The sequence below is a fragment of the Nyctibius grandis genome, chromosome 4 (genome assembly GCF_013368605.1).
Source record: "Nyctibius grandis isolate bNycGra1 chromosome 4, bNycGra1.pri, whole genome shotgun sequence".
Classification (NCBI taxonomy): Eukaryota; Metazoa; Chordata; class Aves; order Nyctibiiformes; family Nyctibiidae; genus Nyctibius; species Nyctibius grandis.
The window spans coordinates 89,968,999-89,993,985 of NC_090661.1; the positions used below are offsets into that span (position 1 = coordinate 89,968,999).

The 24,987-nt window shown below is 52.0% G+C and overlaps 2 protein-coding genes across 8 annotated transcripts in view; both read right to left on the reverse strand.

Moving 5' to 3' along the window:
- Window positions 1–914: 914 nt before the first annotated feature.
- On the reverse strand, window positions 915–10,909 carry LOC137661819 (solute carrier family 2, facilitated glucose transporter member 9-like). Its single transcript, XM_068397448.1, is given in 15 exon segments — window positions 915–1,154; window positions 1,389–1,516; window positions 3,051–3,126; window positions 3,693–3,794; window positions 5,011–5,121; window positions 5,250–5,437; window positions 5,579–5,665; window positions 5,769–5,901; window positions 5,982–6,127; window positions 6,391–6,515; window positions 6,596–6,756; window positions 7,233–7,331; window positions 8,370–8,648; window positions 8,651–8,731; window positions 10,844–10,909. Coding segments are annotated over 15 exon segments (2,022 nt in total).
- A 2,648-nt stretch (window positions 10,910–13,557) lies between these two features.
- The window catches only part of BTRC (beta-transducin repeat containing E3 ubiquitin protein ligase), a 123,717-nt gene continuing 112,287 nt past the window's right edge, over window positions 13,558–24,987 (reverse strand). For all 7 annotated transcript variants that reach the window (XM_068397994.1, XM_068397992.1, XM_068397990.1 and 4 more), the window contains 4 exons: window positions 24,633–24,743; window positions 24,000–24,078; window positions 20,392–20,585; window positions 13,558–19,363 (listed from right to left, as the gene is read on the reverse strand). In XM_068397994.1, the coding sequence (XP_068254095.1) occupies window positions 20,424–20,585; window positions 24,000–24,078; window positions 24,633–24,743 (352 nt within the window). In that variant the 3' untranslated portion in view covers window positions 13,558–19,363; window positions 20,392–20,423. The remainder of the gene's footprint in view (window positions 19,364–20,391; window positions 20,586–23,999; window positions 24,079–24,632; window positions 24,744–24,987) is intronic.

Here is a 24,987-nt window from a genome sequence, read left to right on the forward strand (position 1 = left end):
CACGCTGTTCGTGGGAGCCTCTGTGAGGGTCCTGGGCCATACAAGTGCCGTGCCCACGGCAGCCCCAGGGAATGGGGCAGCCCCCACTACAGCCCCCAGGATTCAGGGCAGAGACATGGAAGAGGTTGTGCTTGGAGAGCACCCCAGGGTCACAGCGATTCATGGGGTACAGCAAGGGGACGTGGGTGCACCCAGGACCCTGTTGTCCTCAGCAGAGTTTGGGAGGGTGCAGGCGTCCCACAGGAGCCCTCTCTGTGGGGCCAGCACATGAGGCCAGGCAGCGAGGGGCTGCCAGCAGGCTGGGATGGGGCACGGTGGACGGATGGTCACCCCCAGCTCTGAGCTGCTCCGTGGGCCTTCTGCGACAGCCTCTGTGTTTGCATGACCAATCTGGGGTGAGATGCAAGAGCCCGGGAGCCACCCTGACCACCCTTCCTAGGAAATATGGGGTGACTCTGACCTTCCCAGCCAGGCATAGCAGGGAGGGACACAAGCCTCCTATCCCATCCTTTTGCTCCCCAGCACCAGGGGAGCACCCACCCGTGCCAGCATGCTCCAGCTCACTGTCATCCCAGGCTGGACTTGCCAAATGATGGCTCTGGAGGCAATGCTCTTTATTAAAAACAACTCACGCAAGCACCTCATGGCATGTCCATATGCCCAGGACTGATGCGAACCCCCTGCCCCCAGGAGGTCCTCCCATCTTTGGGAGGGCATCTCTTCCAACATGGGGGTGATGCGCAGTGGTTGGTGCAACCCTGGTGCACCATCAGGGCTCATCCTGGCCACAGACTGAGGTGTGGTGAGATGTCCTGGGAGATGCAGAGCTGATCAAGTCCGAGCAAATTGGCCCCCACTTCCCTCCCCAGCTTCCAGCCTCCTCTACCACCCCTGTCGCCCCCAGCTCACCCAGATCAGGTCAGGCTGGAGCCCAAGCCCTCCAGGGAGCTGCTCTCCAAGGCCCCATAGCCATCGAGCTTCATCATCCTGATGAGGTGGGTTGGGGTAGAGGGAAAGGAGTGGCGGGTGGCGAAGATGCAGCTGATCTCCATGAAGGTTTTGTTCTTGGTCTCAGGGATGACGAGGTAGACGTAAAGGGCCACCAGCAGACAGACGCCGCAGAAAACCAGGTAGCAAAAGGCACCAGTTGACATCTGGGGACAATGAGAGAGCAGGGACAGGGCAGAGAGCCAGGCACCCCCAAGGTGGGCATGGCACGAGGCAGCGTCCCCTCCCATCACCCTTCCCTGGGCTGGCTCTGGCCAGCATCAAGCTGAGCCAGGAGCATGGGCATCCCTGGGGTTAAGCCTGGCTTGGCACCCCATCCTGGGGGAGCAGCAGGGCTGTGTCCATCCCCTCCTCCTCCCATGGGCCCCCTGGACTGGTACCTGCAAGAAGGGGAAGATGAAGCCGACGGTGAAGTTGCAGAGCCAGTTGAGGGACCCCCCCACGATGTAGGCGGCCGGGCGGTGTGACTGCGTGAAGAGCTCGGCCATCATCAGGAAGGGGACACCGGCTGCGGAGGGAGGGGACAGATCGAGGGTGTGGGGGACAGGCTGCCTTGGGCACCCCTGGGGTCAACAGGTCCTGTGGCCAAAGAGCTGGCACCCAGCAGGACCCATGGGCCAAACTGGTGGTGCTGGGAGGGCTGGAGGAGACAGGGAGTGCAGGGACAGGCAGACTGGTGTCCTGCCCTCAGTCTCCTGTTGGGACCCTTTGGGTGGGTGGTGTCCCCCCGGCATACCACAGTGGCACATTGCTGGGTGCTGAGGCCAATTTCACAAGTTGGAAAGTTTCAGACTGAGGCAAAATCAAGGGGGAGCATTTCATCTGGATTCTCATTTTGCAATCATTTCCCTAAATGCCAACATATTAAATCCCATATAGACCACAGGCACAGAGAAACGTGTTCCTGGCACCCTCCATAACGCCTTTCCCAGCCTCCCTTGATCAAAACAGTTTAGAAAATTTCCCTCTATTGATTAGCTGACAGCTCGGATGCTGTGGCTGATTTAGGCAAGAAAGAAGCAACCACATGAGAGTTTCTGAGCATCAGGATTTCCCACAGGACACAGAAATGCCATTTTCCAACTGGCTTTTCCCATATACAGTGAAAAAAAAAAAACAGAATGACCAAAGAATATTGCCCAAGCCAACCTGGCTACTAAAAACTGGACATGGATTATGGCTACTTCCCCTGGAAGGACTCAGCGCCTCCTGCCACCTGTCCCTGAGCTGGCAGCCCTGGGTCCCAGGACTGTCCCTTTGCTGGAGGGCAGGATCCTAGGTCCAGCACACAGCCCAGGGCACGCGGGGACCTGCCAGGGGACTGTATTTGGCGTGGTGACATGCCCAGGGTGCCACTGCATGGGACGGGGCTGACCGGGAGCTCTTTACAAAAGGTGCTCCAAGGGAAAAGGTAAACCAGCCCGAAGTGCTAAGAAGTGAGGGAGGAGCGGAGCCCCTGACGGACTCTTACTCACAGCTCGCCCAGAGTAGAGATATATATTTTTTTTTTGTTTTAAAACTCCTTCCTATTCATCATTGTTTGTGAACAATGAGCCATTAAAATCCTAATTAAAGATGTAATTACAGTGAATAAAGTCTGGGCTGAGGATGAATTATAGATCTGTTAACAGCTCTGCTAATACATCAACAGGGTGAATCTGTCCAGGTGTCACCCTTGCTGCTCAGGCCTGCTCTTGTGCCTGCGCTCGGTTACAGGCGGGAACGATGCTTGCCAGCCGCACCGTGATGGGAGTGGTGACACCTCCAGAGAGGTCTGGGGAAGGCTGCCAGGGCTTTCTCCCCAGTTGGTCCAGGGGCAGGGACGAGGAGGAGGAGGTGGTGGAGCATGTCCTGGGGATGTATGGAGATAGAGGGGCTTGGGTCAGGGTCTCGCTCGCAGGTTGCAGCATGATAAACCAGGAGCTGGCTGCAGGGAAGGGGCCAGAGCACCAGTCCTCTACCTGCCTGCAAACCCCACTGCTCCCCGCTCCCCCAGGGCCTCCATCCCCACCGCCCTCCACTCCCGCCAGCCCCAGACCTACCTGGTCCCATGCAGAAGCCAGCAATGATGCCAACAATGCAGGCGACGCCGATGTAGCGCATCCAGGGCAGGGCGGTCTGCAAGGGGACATGGGGCTGGGGGATGCTGCCGGGGTGGCGGCCCCAAGCTTCACACCCAGCGTCCCCATCCTGGGGCTTCACACCTGCTCCTCAGCTCGGCAGTGGCCCTCAGGGACAGTGGCCAGACAGGACACGTGGGGCAAAGCTGGTGAGATTCGGCCTTGGCAAAGCTCAGCGACTCGTGATGCTGAGACATACCCCGAGCTGTGGGAGCGTCCCTTGGGAGCAGGCAGCAGAGGAAGTACCCTGCAGACCTCTCCACCTCCCCTGGCACTTCACAGCCACCTCCCTGGGGACAACTATTTCTACAGAAAACCTACCAGAAGTGATAGGATTTTTCTTATGTGGATTTGGGTTTTTTTTGTTGTTCTTTGCTCTGAATTTTCTTTCCCTTGAATTTTCAAGGGATAACATCACTTGGAAAGAGCTGGTTCACCTCTCATTTCCATGCATGCTCCCTCCCCTGAGGTGACTCCTATCCCTTCATCACCCAACCCTCATTAAGGAGCCCAGGGCTCCAGCCCCAGCCACTGATAGGGTGGGTGGCAGTGGCTAGATCCTACCTGCAGCAGCAGGGAGAAGGTGATGCCGGCCAAGCAGATGCCCATGACACAGAAGCCGGTGATGATGAGGGGCCGCCGGCCCAGCTTCTCGATGGTGAAGCACTGCCGAGGGAGAGCAGAGACCTATGGGGTGGTGGGGAGCTCCCCACCAGGACAGGGGCACCCCCTGAACCCCAGATCCAGCTGCAGGTGGAGGGATGCTCCCGGTGGCATCTGGGGGTGGGAGCAGCCCCAGCTCAGAGCTCCAGGGTTGGGGCTGGGGCATGGGAACAACCAGGACCCCATGGTCCCGGGGTGAGCGCGCACTGGGCGGCAGCGGGGTCCCGCAGAGCCCCGTTAGGGTGCAGGGTCGGGGCTGGCTGGGGTGGCCCCAGGGCCGCATTCACACCAGCGCTGAGCAGAGGTGCCGAGCTGGGCATGGGGTGCCTGCAGGGCAGCGGGCAGAGGAGGCAGGGTGCAGGCGGGCGGCACGGCGGTGGCTGGAGCAGGCCGGGTATTGACAGCAGAACAAATGCCTGTAATTTTATAACCAATCTCGGCTCGTCCATCGGGGGCCGTTTGCGGGGCTGCTCCGGAGCAATCCGGCTGCATGCTGGGCGGCTGCCGGGGGCTGGGGCTGCCCCACAGCTGGGGCAGGGGAGAAGGGGACATTCTTTGGAGGGGCAGGGGGTGACTGGGGGGCCCCACTGCTGTGGGATGAGCTATGGGGAGAGGGGAGCAGCCCCCCGCTCAGCCCCAGTTTTCTGAGAGAAGCCACCCCGCATCCATCTCTCTAATTGTCAGGGAGCAGATTTAGTGCCGGGTGGCTCGGGCTGGCCCCGGGTGACATTCGCAGATGGGACGAGGGCCATAAATCTGCCCGGCCCAGTGCTAACTCTCCAGCTAAATGAGGCCTGGCTGGGGGGGGCGGAGCTGCTAGCCCGGGGCCAGGCCAGTCCTTGGCTGGGGGGGCAGATGGGGATGTGTGGCTCTGCTAACAGAGTGACAATGAAATCAGGAGCCAGAGGGAACCACTTAGCTCCCTCCCTCACCCCCAGCCTGCTCCTTGCCTGGCATCTCCCCACAACCTCCCTGCTACCCACTTACCCCAAAATTCTTCCACCCTTCCTAGATGAGAACCCACAAGTTGAGCCCTTCTTATCCCATCTCCCCACCCCATTTCCCTGCCGAACCCTCTGCCTCCCAGTGAAGGGGCTGTGCTGTGGCACAGACGGCATTTGGGGTCCACCCAGCACCCCCTGTTCGATGGTGCTGGGAGCTGAGGACAAGGCTCAGCTGGCACTGAGGGGCTGTGTCCGTCTGTCCATCCATCACTCACCCCGATCAGCCCTGCAACAACTTCAGTGGTGCCAGTGCCCACGGTGGCATAGGGGATCTGGGACACGGGGATCCCGGCATTCTCAAAGATGGTGTTGGTGTAAAACCAGATCTGCTGAGGAGGGGACTTAGCGTGAGCCAGGGGGACGGAGCCATGGGGCATTTGATGAAATGAGTCGCCAGGTTTCAGCTCAGTCTCTGCAGAGCCAGGTCCCAGGGTGAGGATCCCGCAGGGCTTACAGCATCGATCCCCGAGAGCTGCATGCCGGCGTTCACCACCACCACTGAGAGGGTTTGCCAGCGAACAGAGCGGTCCCGCAGCAGCTGCCAGACAGAAACCATCTCCACGGAGGAGAGCGACCGCTGCTCTTCCTTCATCTCCTCAATCACATCCTGCACGTCGAGTGTCCCCAGGAACTGGCGCAGCGCTGTGGGGAGAGGGGGCGTCATGGACATGGGTTTACCCATCACAGGGTGGGTATCCATAGGTATGGCACAGGGCAGGGGCTTGGCTCTGCCCTGGCTCAGCCTCCCCAGGGAACCTCCATGACCCATGGGGTGCCTCACACCATGGTGATGGACACCATAGAAATGCTACGGCACAACTGGGTGGGACAGAAAGGCTGAACTGTGAGGCCTATGGTGGGCAGTCAGGTCTGGATGTGGAAGGGTGCTGCGAGGATGCACCTTGGTCTCGGGAGACCTTGGACCAGCGCCCAGCACCTCCTGGAACTAGTCTCCATCAGGATATCCTCTCACCCTTGGTGGCCCCACAAACATCGTTCCTCTCTATCAGCAGGTACCGCGGGCTCTCGGGGAAGCAGTGCAGCAGCAGGAGCTGGAGGGAGGCTGGAACAACCACCACCGACAGGAAAAGGGGCCAGAACCTGTCCTGAGAGGAGTCGAAATGAGACTTGTCACGGCGAGGCCAGAGCAGGGTCCAGCGCATGTGGGCTGGAGTATTGTGCTCACCTCACCCAGCAGCTCTGGGAGGCCCAGGACCTGCGCGAAGAAAACCCCCAGGCAGATGAAGATGCTGGGCATGAGGCCCAGGAAACCCCGCAGGTTCTTGGGGGCGATTTCTCCCAGGTAGAGGGGCACCACACTGAGACAGATACCTGGTGAGGACAGGAGGGAGAGGATGGGAGAGGCAGAGGGGAGAAGGGTGCCCAGCCAGACCCTTGGTGCATCTCCTCCCACGCCCAGCACCATCCACAATGGGGACCCCAGAGCCAGGGAGGTGGCCCTGTCTGCCCCATGGAGACCCCCACCACAGAGCCTGTGGCCATGGGGAGTATGAAGTCTTCTCCAGTCCCCTGGGAATGGGCTGTAGGGGACCAAGCTGTGAGGAAGGGGCTGTGCACAGCCCCGCAGCACCTACCTGAGTGGAGCCCTGTGATGGAACGGCCGATGATCACCATCTCGAGGGACCCCAGCTCCCTGCTGAAGCCCATGAAGCCACCAGCCAGGAGGATGAGTAGAGAGCTGCGGCTCAGCGTGCCGTTCCTAGCAAGGCACAAGCAGCAGGGCAGCCCCTCCAGCCCCATCCTGTCCCTTGACCACCCTGTCCCATGCCACCTCCTTACCTGCCGTACCGCTTCACCAGCACACCCACCAGTAAGGAGCCCACCAGCCCACCCAGGGCAAAGATGGAGACGGTCAGGGAGTAGAGGAGGGTCAGGGGGCCAGGGGCCAGCCCATGCCCGTACCGCTGGGACCATGTGGCATTGTAGAAAGCCTTTATGTGCTGTGGGACAGAGAGAAACACAGGCACCAAGTGTGTTGGGAGAAAGGGGAAGACAAGGGAAGACAGGTCTCATAGGGAAAAATGCCATGGGTTTAACAGCCTTGCAGGAGATGCAGGGCACGACATGACTGGGGATGACTGGGATATGCTGGTCTGGTTGGCTCAGCCAGCCTCAGCACCAGAGAGGTTTAAGGACAACTTAGAGATGCTTCAGGCAGAGGTGGAGCTGGAGCAAGGAGGTTGTGGGGAGCTTTCCCCAGCCCCTGCCTACCCAGGGGGACCAGTCTGGGGGGTACAAGAACACAGGCTCCCATGTCCCTCCCATGCTATCCCCCTCCTTCAGCTGCTCTCTGTGGGTGACAGCCCAAGGGAAATGCCAGCATTTTGGTGTGGGGCTGCCAGGCAGTGGTTCCCCACCCTCCCAGGGGGGGATGCAGAGCCCTTCCCTGCTCCCAGAGAGGTTAGCCAGCCCTTACCACCGCCGGTGAGTTCACCACGGCCAGGTTATAGCCATAGAGCATGGAGGAGCCGAAGGACACCAGGAGAGTGACCGACAGCAGGGGGAAGGTGAGGTGCTGGGAGAGAAGAGGAAGAATCAGCATAGAGTCAGGGGCCAAGGTCACACATGGCATGAGCTGCGTTGGGTCCCTCTTTTCTAGTAGGGATGTCCCCGGCCCAGAGCAAGGACCTCAACGTGACAGAGCCCTGTGCTGAGCACTGCTTCATACCAGCACCCAGCCTGGCTGATCCGGCTTCCCCGTGGCTGGTCTCGTGGCTGCAGCATGAGATTTTACCCTGGCGGTGGCCCAGCTTGGGCTGCCTCTCCCCACTGCCTATCCCAGACACCCCTGCCCCAGGGCTGGAAGGGGGCAGCGGGCAGACAGGGGCAGGCAGAGGAGGCAGAGACACCCATCCCCTCCTGTAGATGGGGGCACCCAAATGGCACTGCTGCCAGCTGCCCCATGCATACCTCCCCGCCTGGGACACCCAGCGCTGCTGAAAGGTGCAGTTCCCTGCGGCGAGACCCTCCCAAAAGGCCACATGCACCCACCTCCTAAACCCTCACCCCCACCAGCACCTCTTGTCACCTGCTCTGGCTGCAGGGGGGACCTTGCTGTGAGGAGCCGACGGCTGCGGAGGGTCACCCTGCAGCCCAGACCCAGCCCGGGGGGTTGAGACCAGCCCACCCCGGGATCGGGGTGCCCAGCAGGACCCAATAGGCATTCAGGGCACCCCTTCCAGCCACAGGGGCACCCCTGGGTGCTGGCCCCGGCTGTCTCCCCTAGAGCAACAAGCATCCCACGGCCCCACAGTGACAGGGCTGTGGCGGGGTGCGGGGTGAGTCTGCGTCCCCCGGGAGCAGCCCTGCGCCCCAGCACCCAGCCCTCAGCGGGGAGCGCACCCCGGCCCTCCCCGCAGCCCCCCCAGCACAGTAGCTGGATCCATAGCACCCGGCATCTCCCGGCTCACGCACCGAAAATCCCCGCTAATCCCCCCAGGAATCCCGAGCTGGGAAAGGGGGGGGGGATGTCAGGCCAGGGGCTGGGGGGGGCACCATGGGGCAGCCAGGGAGCGGGGATGGGGCAGCCCCCCCCAGCCCGCAGGGAGCTCACCCCAGCGATGTCCCCGCCGGGCTGCGGGGTCCTTTTCCTGACCGTCGGGTCGAGGCTGCGGCCGGAGCCGGGGGAAGGAGGAGGAAGAGGGGAGAAGGAAGGCAGCCCCGGCCCGGCGGCCTGGCTCGTCTCTCCCATTTTTAGATGGAAGAAGGAGGGGGAGAGGGGAGGGAAGGCAGGGCAGGGCAGGCAGCCTGGGTGCCCCCGGGGCTCATTGGAGGCTCCCGAGCGGCCGGAGGAGGAGCCCGGGGGCCTCCCCCCCTCGCCGGGGGCAGGGGCAGGCCGGCACCTCTGGGCTGCCCAGTCCGCTGAGGGGCCGTGGCCAGGCCTGGCGACAGCGGGACCACCGATGTGATGCTCTGCTACCGTTGAGAGCCCCCGCATATCCCCTCCAAACGGAGGTGGCCCCGGGGACCGTAAGCAGGGCAGCATCCCTGCATCACCCTCAAGGCTGGGGGCGAAGGGGCAGCCCCACATCACCCCCCACCCCATCACCCCTCGGCCCCTCTCCCACCCTGTCAGACCTGTGGGGCAGATGTGCCCCATCCTCTGCAGCTCGGGTAGGAGGGCTGGTCCCCACCTGGCCATGGCTCGGGGCAGCTGCCTTCCCCGGACACAGAGGGGCACAGCCCCCAGCCCCAGAGAGGGGAGACGGCTCACGGCAGCTCAGAGGAATCCAATTTTGCTGCGGCCAGGAGCTGCCTCCCCTGCTGCTAATGAAGTGCCTTTAATTAGCAGCCTAATAGCAAGCTCTTAATTTGCCAAACAGCCAGTGGAAAGGATGGGGACCCCACTAAGCCCTGGCTGGCAACAGCTCCAAGGGCTTAAAAGGGACAGGCCCCGGCTGGCCCCACCTCAGGAGGGGTCCAGGGGTCCCGCGGGGCCGGGGGCAGAGGAGCGGGGCTGGGAGAGCCCCGTGGGCACAGGCACCTCTGGGCCTGCCGTGATCTCCGGTGAGGGAGAGCCCGCGAGCCTCATCCTCCCCCACAGGATGCTACAGCTTCCATCTCCTCCCTCCACATGAGCCCCCAGCTCTCCCCAAAAGCACCGTGCCCTCTCCGCCCGCCACAAGCCCTTCCCAGCCTGCCGGCGTTCAGCTTTTCCCAGGGCAGGCACCTGCTCAACCGCTCCTATGTCTTGCTCAGACTCAGTTTCTCCATGTCTTGATCGGGGCATCACCTTTACCTTCGTGCAGGTGCGCTGGGCAGCTGCAGAGACCTCGGTGACAGGGCCATGGTGGGAAGAGACCTGCAGGGAGCCATGGTCCTTCAGGTATGGTCCTATTTCGTTCCCAGAGCAGCAGGATGAAGATCCATTTATCAGACGTGCCCGTGGGCGAGATGACTCGGCAGGAGGACAGGCAACCTGCGGGTACCAGCCATGCCCAAAGCACTTGCAGTGCTGCAGAGCAGCCTGAAACACCCCCAGGACTCACCCCAAGCTCTGTGCTAAGACAGAGCAAAGCAGCAAACCTGGGACAGAACAATAAGCCAGACGATGCTGTGTGCCCCAGCCATGCTCCCACTCTGGTCATCCAGGTTCATGGCTTGTCTCTGGGACCAGCACCTGGAGGGTTAAATGTGTCCAGTCCAGTGGTCTCTGCCACAGGGAGAGGAGGAAACAGCAGCAGCCATTTCCCACCCCTCCATCCTGAGCCATCCCAGCAAGTACCCACCTAAAAACTTTCCTGGAGCTTCCCAGTCCCTCTGCACTGAAGCCCTTACCTGTCCCCAAGCCCAGTGCTCAGTCCCGCAGCCACAGCCCCCCTCCAGCCACACAGACTGACGCTGGGGACCGAGCAGGGACATCCTCAGGATGGTGCTCCAAGTCAGGGGGTGGCCACTGCATTGATTTAGGGGATATATCTGGGTTACTGCCACTGGTTCCCAGCAGTGACAGGGATGCCGGGAGCAGAGGTTTATCAGCAGATGTACACGTGAGAAACACGTGCTGAAGGAGGAAGGAGGAGGAAAGCCTGGGGTGCCAATTAAGGGCCACCAGGGAGCTGGGTTAATTGCAGACATTCCTGTGACCTGACCTGGTGATGGTGGCACATGGTAAGACAGGGACGAGTGCCGGCGAGAAACACCCGCTGCAAGGGAGCTCGTCTCCGCAATTTACAGGTGTCCTTGTTACTTCCCTGCCTCCATGCAAGGACTCCCTGGCTCAAACACCCACCTTGGCTGGGAAAGTAGCTGTGAGCCCACAAACCATCCTCATCCCCTCCCACTGTCACTCCCGGGAGCTCCCGTCACAGCCTTGCCTTGCTGCTGCCCCGGTCCCCAGACGCAGCACGGGGGCTGTCCCTGTCTCAGTGCTTCTCACCGTGGGATGGAGGAGAGGGAACGGCAGCACGGGCACAGCAGGCAGAGCCGCTCGCAGGCATCGCCACAGCTAGAAAGGTCAGAGCAGTTTGCCAGCGCTGGCCTTTCAGAGTTGACACAGCAGAAATGGAGACGGTCTGGCAGCCTCACTGCCTCCTCCTCGGAGAAGCCTTCATTGATCTCTCTTGGTAAATGCCAGCAGGGCGCTTTGGGCATGGGATAGGGAGTTTTGGACGCATCATCTGTGTGATGTTAACCAGGGGCTCGAGTATTCTGCAAACTGCAGTGGTCTCCAGAAGAAACTTAGCAGCGTCGCTAGCGAAAGCACTGCTCAGGCCGCTGTCTCTGCCTTGTTGCACTGGAAAGCCCGTCCGACTCCATTCGCCAGCTGCGGGAAGGCTATTTGCCTGTACATACAAGGCCTTTTCAAGCCCAGGTTTTCCTGGTCATATTCCTTATCCAGCTTCAGTGGTGCCTGCCAGATCAGCCCCACAGCTGAGCAACCTCTGCCAGTTTGGCGATTTCTAGCTGCTCCTACCTGCCAGGTTTGTGTCAGCATAGCATTTCAGAGATAAAGCTCAGGATGGGAAGATAACACTGATGAGAAACAAAGAGTATCCCTTGGGGATACAATGAATGTATGTCTAAACTCTCTTAGGGCAAAGCAAAGTGGCCGGTACTCACACACATGCACCACCAGGAGCTTGCCAGAAGAGCACCACATCCGTGTCCATCAGGCGTCCTCAGCTGTTCTCATCAAGGAAGGATCAGCCAGCAAAGGGGACAGGCTGAGACCTCAGATTTCTGCAGCCCGTTAGTGGCTTACATTGCATGGAATAGTTGGAAGGAGAAGGATCCTATTTTCCTTTGCTAGTCTTCTCCTCCAGCAGCGCAGGTGCTTTCCTCCCAGGACAGTGTCCTGGGCAGCGTGTGCATTGGCTGTGAAGCAACTTGAGCACTTGGAAAAGATATCTGCTCAGGGCTTTTGTTTTCCCCGCAATGCTGCCTCGTCTGCTGAGAGCTCACCATCCCAACCCTCTTCAAATTGAAAACAGCACCACCCAACTGCTGAATTAATGCTAAACATTTTTGTGATAATTACATTAATTCTAGCCTAGCAGGTCTAAACTGGCCAATTTCCCCTGTCCAAAATCTAGCTTACTATACTCTTGAAAGGGTGTCTATAATACAATAAAAAAATCCCCAACAGAAGATTTCATTTTAAAGCTGTAGGTTGATCAAATGCTGTTAATTTGAAGCTATGGTAAACATCACTTTCCTCCTTCATTTGAAGTGGAAATAAGGCACACATTTTTAAACAGAAAGGGTAATTAACCACTGAATCTATTTAAGAAAAGCTGTCTGGTGTTCACTCTTTTCCAGTGGAAATTCACAATTGAGATTGCTTTTCTTTCTCAAAGACTCTCTTTAGTACTTGAGTTTTTGGATGTGATGCAGGAATTCCTGGAAGAAGTTTTCCAGCCCATGCTCTGCAGCACAGCACTGTCCCAGTCCTGGAAATCTGGAATAAATGCTCTGATCCTCATCTTTAAAACATGAAGGAGAAGGGGAAGGACTAGGTAAGGAATGGCTAGAAATAACCCACAAGGAGAATCCATTTCATGTAGGACTGGGTATTACGTGTGTCGTTTGGGTATGCACAGAGACCTGGGATTGTGAGTAGGAAAGGTAAGGGGTCTCATTTGTGTGTGCTGGCAGTCACAGGTTGTTTAAGTCAAGCTGCATTACAGACCGATCCGAAACGATGGATGAAGCCTGTCACTGCAATTCCTCTTCCAAATCCGTTATCCGATGGGAGGAAGGAGCAGGGAGGGAACGGAAAAGGTGAAAGTGGTGTAAATATATATACACACACATAAAACCCCCGAACCCTTGCCAAACAAAGCACGCGGCTGCTGGGAACCCTGTCACAAGGAGACACGGGGATTGGAAGTGACGGGAATCCTGCTCCCAGCGCTTCAGAAAAGCAGGAGCCTTCGCAATCTCCAGTCCCCCGCTGGCTCCCAAGAATGGAGCCAGCAGGGAGAGAGATGGCGGGAGCGCGGGGTTTGTTTGTTTTCTGACCACCCCAGGAGTCAGGATCTTAAAACTGCGGTGGCCTTTGTTTTAAAAGGGGCTGTTAAGTAAAATGGAAAGATCCAAGGCTGCTACGCAAGGAGCGTTTTTAAGAGAAAGGTATTCTGAGGGCAAGGGTGCTTGTGTTAAAATTCAGGCGAGCCGTAAGCATGACAGCATCCCCAGCCACGGATCTGCGTGGCGGTGCTGCGATATGTCAATTACTCACTCATTATTGAACAGCAGGATTCTGATTAGCTTATAAAACAAATTTGTGCTTCTCCTACCAGGATCTTGCAACAGTACCCAGAAAAACACAAAGTCTTTATAGCTTCTCCCCCCCGACTTTTTTAATGGGCAGGATGGCTCCAGCTCTTCTGTGTCAGTCACATCCATTCTCTGGCTTACAGGGCGGACTCATTTGCCCCAGTCAGAGGCCATCAGCTGTGAATGGAGAGTTTGTTAATTAAAAAGTATGCTGTGGTTTTAGGAATAAGTGTTTTTTTCCGACTGGCAGAGCAGTCTTTTATGCTGCATTCATCAATGAGCGGCATCTCTGCGGTGGGACTGGCTACCGCAGACTCCGTGCATCCTGTGAAGCTGCATCTACCCAGGCCTTGGGGCAAAGCTGTCCACCTCCCAGCTGCAGTGCTTCCAGGTGTGCCCGCTGCAAGTGTCCTGTACAGTGCATGTGTAGTAGAAGTGTGACTCACATACATGGGGCTCGTGGAAGATACAGGCTTAATATTTTGACAGTGTCCTTCACCCCAAAAGGAAAAGAGGAGAGATTCACAGCTTAATCTTTGTATTTGTATTTAAGTTATTTTCTGAACAGTTAAAAAAAGAAAAAACACACTGTTACCATGATCCTAGCTCAAGTCAACATTAGTACATTAACTACACATCACCGTAACATAATCACAAAATTCAAAGCACTCATTACGTAAGAATCCAGATAACAAATATAGCAGAGTAACAAACAGAAAACTCTGGAGAAACCATGTTCTTTCTCACCTCTCCCACTTCCACACCCACCTCAGCCTGAGCAGGCAGGAGTGATGCAGCATAGGCTGGCCTGGCAGGCATGCAGCTCTCCTAAATGTAGGGATGTAAAATGACCAGGAGAAACGGGATCTGTTACACTTTGCTGAGGTGCACATTATTTTTCTGCCATGCTAAAATTGTGGCTAGGCTGAGGCCTGCAACGCCTCACATGATAAAGACAAAGTAGCTAAAAGCAAAGTTTTACGCTCAAAAGCAGCTCCAGATTTTCACATTGAATTGCCAATAAATTCTCCCAGCTAGCTCCTTGTAAAAGCCACTGCAAATAGCCTGGGACAGGCTGGCCTGCCTTCCTCCTGCCCATGGAGCTTTGCTCAGACATAAACCAGTGCTTGAGTGCCAGCACGTTAAAACACTTTGCCTGTAAAGGCAACAAATTGTTATCCGTCACACAGGTACGAGCAGAGCTGCTCTGTGATGAAGACTGGTATTTCATGGTGATTTTCCAGCCACTGCTGCACTTGGCTCCTGCTTGAGCAGAAATCAGGGTATCTTCTAGGGTGATAGGCTATTAAAAAAAGGGACCTATTCAGGAGTTGGCTACAACATCTCAAGAGCTTGTTGTACATCCGTGTACATCAGCATCCCTCCCATTTTGAGGATATCAGCTTAACATCACTAAGGATTAACCAGCGTTGCCAACTTCCACGGGATATCCACTGGACAACAAATGTGGAAGCCCAGCGGACTTTGGGAACAAGCACATAGTCACATGAAGAGTTTTCTGACAAGACAAAGGATGATTTATTCTGGCAGCATGCCAAGGCTCACCCTAGGAGAGACGCTTTGGGAATTTGAGAAGGAACGCACCCAAGGGACCTGCTGCTTCTTTGAGTCTCTGAATTAGAAGTGGGGACAGAAAGACTGTGGCCCCCTCATACCAATCAATCCGGCAGGGATTTGCCAGCAGAAGGATGGAGGGATTTCATATGGAGATCTCCTCTGGGGACAGACGGGTCACTTGCTCTTCCCCTCTCCTGGGAAGCTGTTGCTTATTGCTTCGGGGGGAACAACAGTATGGCAAGGCTCAGCATGTCAGATGCATCATACATGCCACTTGGAGACCCTGGCAAAGTTCATTCTTCTCTTGGCAAGCGTAGTTTCCACTATCCCTTTCTCCTCACGCCCCCAGTGCAACATAAAAGGGGCATCAACTGACAAGTTCAACAGTTGGAGGCCTTACTGGATTACCTCCTGATGACTTTTGATATTCTCATAGAAAACTTCTATTCTTCTGAGTCAACTACACAAGTTAAGAGATCTATTTTCAGCATTGTCCCCACTTCTGTAGAGATCCATCTCCATCCCTGCACCCCCTTCTAGCTTTCAACCACTTGGGTTGTCTCCTCCTTTTCCTCCCACAACGAAGAGCAAGCCTGCAGTAGGAAGGCTGGCTGCTCCTTCTTGTCTACTTCTCTAGCTAGGAAGAGCTGCTAGTATTTGTGATTTATCAAACACAAATAGTCCCCCCTCAAGCGAATTTAGGAATTATCAGCCACAAAAGGCAGATCTAAAATGGTGTTGAAGGAAGCTAACAAAGTTAGGCAAAGAGCCCAACCTGGAGATGTGCTTCCCATCAGAGCCAGGATGCCAAAAAACTCAGAACCAAGCCTGAAGCTCTGCTCAGACTGAGAAAGGAACATGTGGCAGGGGCAGGAAACACATACCTGGGAGTGGAGAAACGCACATGATACTCTCCAGCTTTTTCACTGTTCAAAAAAAATTAAGAAAAAGAGAAAAAGATCCTTTGGAGCAGGAGCAGGTGGCGGGTAGATAGAGCATGGTGGTCCAAGTCAGCTTCCAGTTTAGAAACAAGTGTAAAGCATTGCAATGTTTCCGATGATCACAGACTTCTCAACTTGTCACCTGAATTCTTCCAATCCAACAGCAGATGTGTCTGTCCCTGAACGTTAATGGGGAGCAGAGAGAGCTGCTCCAGAGGAGACAGCTGCAGAAGTTTTCTTGTTCAAATTCCTTCATGCCATTTTCTATTTGCATATTTTAAAGCAAGCTGTATTCCTCTGAGGATGAGAAATATTTGCAGCAAAACTGTGCCCTATTGCAAAGGAGTCACAAGCAGGAGACGGTGTAGCCATAACAGATTGTCCTGCTCTGAATGTCCCACACCTCCAGTACTTTCCATCCCATAGTCCAAGGGGGAAGGCCAGCGTGAACTTCCTACTTGAGGGAGGAGTGCCAATCTCTACGCAGCAGAGGTATTTCATTTCAAAGCGATGTGCAACACTTAAAAGCCCACAGACACTTCCAGCCCCTTCTTATCTCCTTTCAGCAGGCACGTTCTAGATCTTTTCATTATAAACTCTGCAATTACACCAATCTGGCTGAGGGATTATCCATCCAGTTCATGCTGAAACCTCTCTCTCACATGCACTCTTGCACACTCACACACACATGCACACATATCCTAAGGGGGGAGAGTTTGAAAAAGCCACTTTCGTCTGACATTGGGAGATCTACTTACCAGATTGCTTCTCCCCGGGTGCACAATAAACACCACCAAATGTCAGGCTGTGGCAGTTTCAAGTTCAAGTTAGATCAGTTAACTTCAGTTTCCTTCTTAGCTATCAGCAAATTTGTACAACTTGGGGAGTGGGGTAGGAATTCTCACCCTTCTGCAGTTCTGTATGAAGTACCCAGACACAGTCCCTTCGTGAGGGTAAGACATTCTTACCATGTGCCAAAAATGGATTTCAGCTGTTGCTCACTAACTGTACCTTAAACAGCAGTGTTCAAACTACGCTACCACTTGAAGACCCAACAGTGCTTAGAAGCTACAGAATAGCGGCATGGAGCAGCAGGGCTATGACAACCAAGGACAATCTGCAATGGTGGTGTCCCTGTGTTTGGCCAGCCAGTCTTCCAGTTCTCCAGAATTCTCTCAAATAGCAAAATAAAATGCAACTTTGCAGGCACTGCCCACAAAGATGCAATTAAAATATTAGGAAGTTCTGCAGCCCTCAGAGGCTGGACTAACAGATCATTGTTTTTCTACAATAAGCTAAATGTAAAAGACAGAGGATGACCAAACTGAGGAAAATAACTATTAAACCTGCAGCCAAGGTCATATAAACCCCTGCTGATATGCAACCATGCTGCAGACCTTGTAATAACTAAACTTAGAGCAACAGTTTTCAAATAACTCTAAGAATAAGACTTGGAACTTTAACTCAGCAAAGTTTGGGATGTAAACTTTGATTCTCTCTGCTCCTTTGCCACTTTGGCTTTGGGACTGCAGTATGCCTGATATGTAGAGCTGCCTGAAATCCAAACCAGTCTTCCTAGACTTAAAAGTAGTGCCAAAATTAGTTGTGGATGAACTTATCATTGTGACTCAGAACTTTTATGACTGCAGAGGTAAGTCACACTGTCAGTGTTACTGAACAGAGCCGATTTGTTAACCTGTTTGACTCTCTTACAGTAATAGTTCAAACAGAAAACAGGAGTGTCACCACACACTCTGAGATGTTCTTTAGAACTGATGTAGTCTCTAGGCTCAATGAAAATACAGGGAGCTGAGTGCTCAACACTGTTGCCCATGTGCTTCAGGAACTGCACTAGGTACTCCCCAAGCACCAGCTTTCCCTTCCTCCATAACTCCATCGCCGCCTTGTCTGTCTTAGCTGTCACCAAAATGATTTAAGCCCTCTGGACTGCTCTTTGGGGACTCTTGGCCCAGCTCCTTGCAAAATTTCATTAGTGGAAAAAGCACATCCCAACCAATTAGAAACAATGCAACTGCTTCCCCAGCAAACTGAAGTTGATGAGAATAGCTTAAAAAAATTTCCCATCTGCCAAGTTCCAAGGTTAGAGGGTTTTAACAAAGCCTGTTTAAAACCCCTTCAGCCCAGAGACAAAGGGCCCTGATTTCCTACTGTGGGAATGGAGCAACTCCCCACTAAGGCAGTGGGGGTTGTTCAAGACCTACAGTGGAAGATCTGGGCCCAAACCTGGAATGGCCAGGGACTGCTTTACACAGTCTTTCTGATCGAAATGCAGGCCTGGTGCAATTCCTTCCAGCTCTGTAAAAACAGCTGTTTTCCTTCAGACCTCTCTGTCTAGTTCAGAGACATGCAGAATTGCTTCTCATGCCCCTCCTCTTCAGGGCTATTTTTATCTTCTAAACAATGGCAATTTGCAAAAGCCTCAGCTAGAAAGCAAAGATCCAGCTCAGCTATTAGCAAAGGGACTAATCAGCCCGTGTCCCTAAACCGCAATGCAGCATGCACGTAGGTTAGAGAAGCACACCACAGACTCTCCCTCTGAAGGCTTTCTAGCAAGGACAGCCCCAAAAATGCTGCAGAACTGGCCTGGAGCCACTGCTAACTGTACTCATGGCCATACTCATTTTACCCATTTGCCATCACCAGGGGACTGTACCCCACTGGTGCTCATGTCAGCAAATCTTATTGTCATGCCCATGGTGTTTGTGCAGTGTCTCTGCTCTAGGGTATCTTGATCTTGAGAGCTCCACAGGGTTTCTAGCATCTCCCTCTTCTAGCATCCAGCTACAGCCTCTCTGAGGGGAGAAGGAATGGAAAGAAAGGAGCAATGCTCAGCTCTCCTCTTCACCCCAGCCTCAAACTTCCTCCAATTTACAGAATGATTCATAAGCCATCAGCAACACACTGTCTTCAGGAAGAACAGCAGGAGGAAGATGGTACAGACAATCCCTTTGCTAGTGAAATACTGCCCTGGGCCAACATTTCACCTGGGGCGGGGGTGGATGGGATCTCAGCCCCTGTCCATCATGCTTGGGACTTTGGCAGATGAGAGTTTAACTTTTCATTGACTAGCATTCCCCAGCTAAGCAGATGTTAAGGGAGACAACAATACACATCCAGCTTCCAAAGGGTTAGCAGAGCAGGCAGGAGAGAAAAGAGATGGATTTGGCTCATAATAGTCAAATTTCAAGGGTCCTCTCTCCACAAAAAATGGGTCTGCAGTCAGAACAGCCAAAAGCCACAGGGAAGTCGGGGTGTGGGAGGCTGGTCTGGCTGTTACAAGTGTTTCTGCTGCTCTTCAGAGCTGATTGCTTTTTCAAAGGCCTAGCAATGGATACTGATTTCAGTCAGAGCAGCAGCCTCCCTCCCACCCACCCTGAAGTGACTCTCTCAGCAGGGTGCACTGTGGCTATAAGTCTTCTGCTTAACAGCAAAGCAACACATTCTGGCAACATCTTAAATATATTCATAGGACATCTGTGACTGGGTTTGGAGGGGAACCAAACAGGGTAAAGGGAAGAGGAGTGAACAGGAAGAGGGGGACAAGGGAGGAAAGGGATAGGAAGGTTTAAAAATGTTAACTGTTCATGAAAGATAAAAGTCATCTTCTGATATAGCAGCACTTTAGCAGTCAGCCGCGCTGAGCAGACCCTGTCTGAGATCAACCGCATGCCAACTTTGTTCCAGAAACAAGTCTGAGAGCCTCTCTCTTCAGCAAGTATTGGTTACGTGGATAGTTCTTTTGTCCTGGCATTGGCAGATAATTTAAATACTGAAGCTTAAATGAGTCCTGGGAACAAAAAACAGAACAAACCAAACAAATCCCATTTGTACTAAACCTTTTAATGATTTAAAAGAACATCTGATTGACCAGAGTGTTTGAGACAATCAAGATGGCTGATCTGACAGCTCCAGAGCATCACTGTATATTTACCAATCAAACAGGATACAGGGTGTGCCCCATGACAGAGCATTTTCATGGGAAAATGTCACTGTGGACACCCCCCTGCAGAAGCATGTCAGCTCTTCTGCCATTTTTCTCAAGCTACTAACAGTAATGGTGCATGTACCCACCACAGTGGGCAATCATGCTATCTCACTCCACTCATATACATCAAATCCACTCTACAACTGTCACAAATACAGGAAACATTATGTCCTCCCCACACTGTGTTGGCCAAGACAAAAGGGTAAGGTGACGAGCAAACCAGCCAGGCTCTGACATGAACAATTTAATACCCACGCTGTGCTAGAGAGAAGGAGGGCTAGGCCTTATCAGTAAATGATTTTGCACATTGATGCATCTCGATTTAATTTGCCTGGGCTTGTGCCTCTGTGTCTCCTCCCATAGCCAAACTGTTCTCTTCAATCAGCTTGCTGCAGAGTGAGAAGAATGGTCACCACTTCAGAGGGAGGGAATAAAGCTGACGCTTCTCGGCAAAGCCCTCCTGCCTGGTGACAACTGCCCAGGGTCAGGCCATCTGCATCCCCTTGTTAGGCAGCAGCTGCTCTACTCGCTCTGCAGAAACCCTCTTCCTTCTGGACAGCAGTGATAGCTGATTTAATTATTGATGATGATGGACAGAGGAGGAGGAGTTCTTCAGGGGAACTCACAGGTGCCACATGCCACAAATCCTAAAATAAAGTCCCTCTTTTAAGGTATCAAAATAACTCCTGTCCTTTTACAGGACACTGTAATTACTGTCCAGTTAAGATGAGAAATATTGATAGACCCAGCTAGTCATTCAAGCAGCATGTTCACACTACATCCAGTGTCACCTTTGAGCCTCTTTCTCATTTTTTAAATTTTTTTTTTACCTGTGCGAGTGTGAGGTAAAGTGTAGTGTTATTTATCTTGAGATGTAGGTGTATGTTCTGGACGGGGAACGAGTGGATTCTGCTTGGGCAGCTGGGTCATTCAGAAAATCCCAGATGAGGATGGTGTCATCATGTGAGCTGCTGACGATCTGGAACTCATCAAACTGAAGTCGAAAGACTCTTCCAGAATGCTCCTAAATGCAAGTGGGAGACACAGTGTGTTACTTTACAAACTTGCTGGCACCTGGGATGGAGCAGGGAAGATGGAACTTGGGCTTGAATTCTAGCGTTACATTAATTTCTCAGTCAACCCCACATGACACACTGTGCATCACCACCACATAGCACAAATTGAGCCCTCTTTCGGTGAAAAGGGTTTGCCATATCTGAGTACTTGGCTTGCAGGAAGTTTACATTACAGTTATCCCGTTACTCCTTAAATCTCAATATTTTTGGACACGCACTGTGCAGAACAAACCAAGCTCCCTCCACCACACAATTCAGTCTGGCGAGGCTGGCAGGAGCACTGTCTTCCTTGTTCCATGGTGAAACTCCTTCCTAAAATCACAGCATTCCCAGATGCAGTAGGTTATGGGGGAGAGATGAGAACTTTGCATTCAAGACTTGGCACCATTGCCACGGCTGAAGAGGAAAAAGCTTAATACTGAAGGACACTAAGGAGCCTGTTGTAAAGTCCAGTGACACCATAATAATTCCTCTTAAGCAGTTCTAAAAATATGAACTAGAAAGGGCATTCTTTATAGGCAGTCTGCATTCTGCTCTGAGGCTGAGTGGAAATGGCATGACGATTTGGCAAGAGTTCAGACTGTAATTAACAGGAGGTAACAGCAAGATCCTGGCTATCACAGAGCAAAATTCACTACCCTTTCCCTTTTGTGTTGCCTACTTTTTTTGGTGCTTAAACTGCTGCAAGAGTGAGCAGTGGCCTCCTAGGTCAGAAGGGAACAGAAACCATGCAAGTAGAGTGAGCCCCATCTCTTCTATTAATACATATTTCTCTTTAGTACTCACATGTTGTAAGGGGCCTAGGGTCAGGAAAAAAACATGCTTTAAAATATTTTAGTACTGAAAATACAGGATTCTCAAATATTTAGACAAATGAGAATCGTTAGCTACTAAATGGGAAGCCTCTGTCTTATGGCACAGGACCACAAAAATACAGCTCAGTTTGCAAAACACAACAGCTGCTTTTAAGTGAAACCCGGCATTTTAAAATTAAAATTAATTGAAAATACGCACACACATGAAAGTCAGATTCTATTTTTAAGATAAATTTTAAAAAAAGGTCCAGTCATTGGAACCTTTCTGATCTTCTAGCCGTAACTCAAATTTGTCTTAAAAACACCTTATGGGTTTCTATCTTTCCACCTATTCCAAAGAGAAATGTTTTTCCAGAGTCTGTATTGCAGCAGTGAAGTAAGTGAAGTTCTTGCTAAAAAATATCACTACGGCAGTCAGATTTACTGAGGGACTGCTCACAGAGACACTGGGAGGGAGAGAGGTACTTCCAAAGCCTGTTTCCAAAACTCCCTTTTTTCTCCCAGTCACTGCAGGCTAAGTAAGGTTGCCCTAGAAGTTCCACACAGCACCTGCCCTTTGCTGTTGCAGTGGCAATAAGCAGACTGCAAACCCTAACTGGAGGCTACAAGGACCTGAACCTCGTAAGGAAAGATGAACTGTGAGCTTATTCTGTGCCTGGAAAGGTTCTGTCAAATTGATGTGTCCGCGGTTCCAGCTAGCGGAAGACAAAACTGGAAGGGACCTGGCATGCAGCGAGCATTTGTTAACTGTGCACTTTTCTCCTACTGTTTGAAAATTGAACACGAGCAGCAGGAGACTCACGATGTTCATTGTGCAGCCAGGTTTAATTTTGGAGGCCGAGGGAAGAGGAAAAAAAAAAAAAAAAAAAACAAACCATGGGTAAGCGGGTATAAGGACGCCCTGTTGTCATAAACATGAAAAGTTCTAAAAGCACCACAACAGCTTCCTCTGCCCCCCGTCTTCTGGCCCCCTCCATCGCTATCAAACGGGGATTTATGAGTATCCATGTGTTGAGATTCCTACAGCGTTTCCATCCCACCGCTTCTGATTTATAATATAATTAGCTGGGGCACTTTGGCTGTCCACTGCTGGAAAATGCAGAGGAAATCACACCAGTTAAATTAAGTCTACAGGTTACTAGTCACACATTTGTCTCAGGCTGGAGCAGGAACACTGCTAATACGAAGCTGAAGTCTCAGACTCTCAGGGTATGTGCTCATGAGTACAGAGTTGTTCCATAGTTTGCAACGGGGTGGCTGACGACAAAGGGTTTTTCTGGATTTCAGCCATGAAACTATTTGCAGATCTATTTGGCTAACAAGAATGTTTTTCAAGATAGTACCTGCAGGCATCCAAGGCTCTCAGAGACTCTTAACTCTTCAGCTTATGGTCCAAATACATGATTAGAAAAGAGTTAGCACAACTTAATGATCTACTGCCTGTCAGTTGAGTAACAGGAACCCTCACAGCCTGCACCAAATGTGAAGTAAAATACTTTAGCAAAATCTACAGAAACAGCAGCAATTCAGGTGGTCAATGAGTGTGCAGAAGGTCAGTTAGCACAACTCAACTGGTGAGAGGTAACCACGCTTTTAGAGAATGAGACAGCCTCGGTATGATCTTGGTTTAGAGCACAGACTACAGCCGCATGCCACAGCAGGAAAAGGTCTAACACATACCAACTCCAACACTGCCCAAACATTTCTTATCTAAAAAAATAAATCAATTTAGTACTTCTTTTTCAATGAGAATTTGGTACTAGATTGAAATCTTCCTTTATCCCCAGGGCAACTGCTGTCAGAGCAGCAACCGTGTAAGTTTTTTGGGGTGAATGTGATGGAGGAATGCTTCTAGGAACCATCCCATGGCCTTGGCTGTACTAGCATTTTTCTCACAACCTTCCCATATTATTCTAAGACCAGTGCAGAGCCATTGTTAAGCATGACTGTGAATGCTGTTAATGCTCACGCAATGACATTTTAACCACACCATCATCAGACCTGCACTAGGTATCAATGGACAGCACAAATGTAGTAGTTCCTGTTTAAGGATGATGCAATTTCACTGTCTGTTCCAGTCCTTACTGTCTCTTTCCTTAAACACTCAAAAGCCAGTTAAAAGCAGTCCCAAGAGTGTTTTTGTTCTTGTTCCTCAAATTTGGAATGTGCTACTTTTCTTTAAGAAATTTTGTGTCAACAATTCAGACAACGTACTACTACATCACTAGGTAAACACAGGTTAAAGTAAACCCACTGGCACATGGATACCTAGAAGGACAAGTCTCAAAAATGGATTTAGTTATTAACTTCAAATCACAGAACAATACTGTTAAAAAGTGAATGAAACCTCCACAGGTTCTAATTTTTAATGCTTTATGGTTTGCAATATTAAAAAAACAGTTGGACACCCAAAGAAGCCAGACCCTTAGAAATGATTTCTAGATCCTGCAGACTGGGGCTAAACTGACTTGAGTTTTCATGGCTCAAGGTAGCCCTGATCAAGCACACTTTTCTGCCCCCTCCATCACCCCTACCAAAAGCTCTTACCACAAGGGTTCGCAAGCAGAGTGTGCCTGCTGGAGCACGGGGGTCCAAAGCAGCCACAAGATCCCATACTTTAATTTTCCTAGTAGTGAAAAAACAGACAAACATCATGGCTCTGTTAAAGAGAAAAGAAGAAGTGCTCACAGCAAAAATTAACTGTTAGTGCAGCTTAGCTAATACACCAGTTCAAGGAAAACTACAGCAATCCTTCTGCTCTTGAGACGTGGTTCTTGTATTTCCCCTTTGTAAAGCTTATAGAGCTTAATGGGAGAAAAAAACATGCTGTTATTACAGACTAGGTGTCTGCACTAGCAAATGGTCCAGAAGACATAACCATAGATAGGAAAGATTGTTCTTACCAGTGGCTTAGCTAGAAGAGATTTCAGGTTGAGTTGGTCAGATATTCCTCCAAGCTAATGAACTGGACCACACACATCAAATCATACTGACTTATTTCAAAAGATGAAAAAAAAAAGTATACTTTGAAGCATGGTCCTGATTTACTGGCCATGAAAAGGTCCTCTTGGTATGACAGACAAGGAGTCTAATATTTATAAGGAAGATACAGCAAAGTGGGATATGAGATACTGAGACAGACAGGAGGATACAAGGTATTGACCGCACCGACAGCCTCACCCATCATATGCCCCGCTGACTATCCTCTTGTTATCAAAGCGTATGCATCTCACCAACTCTTCATGGCCTTCCAGTACTCGTAAACATGCTCCACACTCGATATCCCACAGCCTGGAAGAGAATAGGAGGAAGAAGCACTAAGAATTTTTGAATATCTGATCATTGCAACGAAACATTTAGTCTTTGCTTGTAGTTAATGGAAACTTGGAAATAAAGATTATGACGAAAAAACAAAGAAACAAACTGCATTGATCACTCCTTTTCCTGCTGTTAAGCGGATGCATGCTTTTCAAGATGACCCTGGTTTTTACGGTGTCACACAGGAAATGAATCAGAGATCCAAAAATTTTAAGAC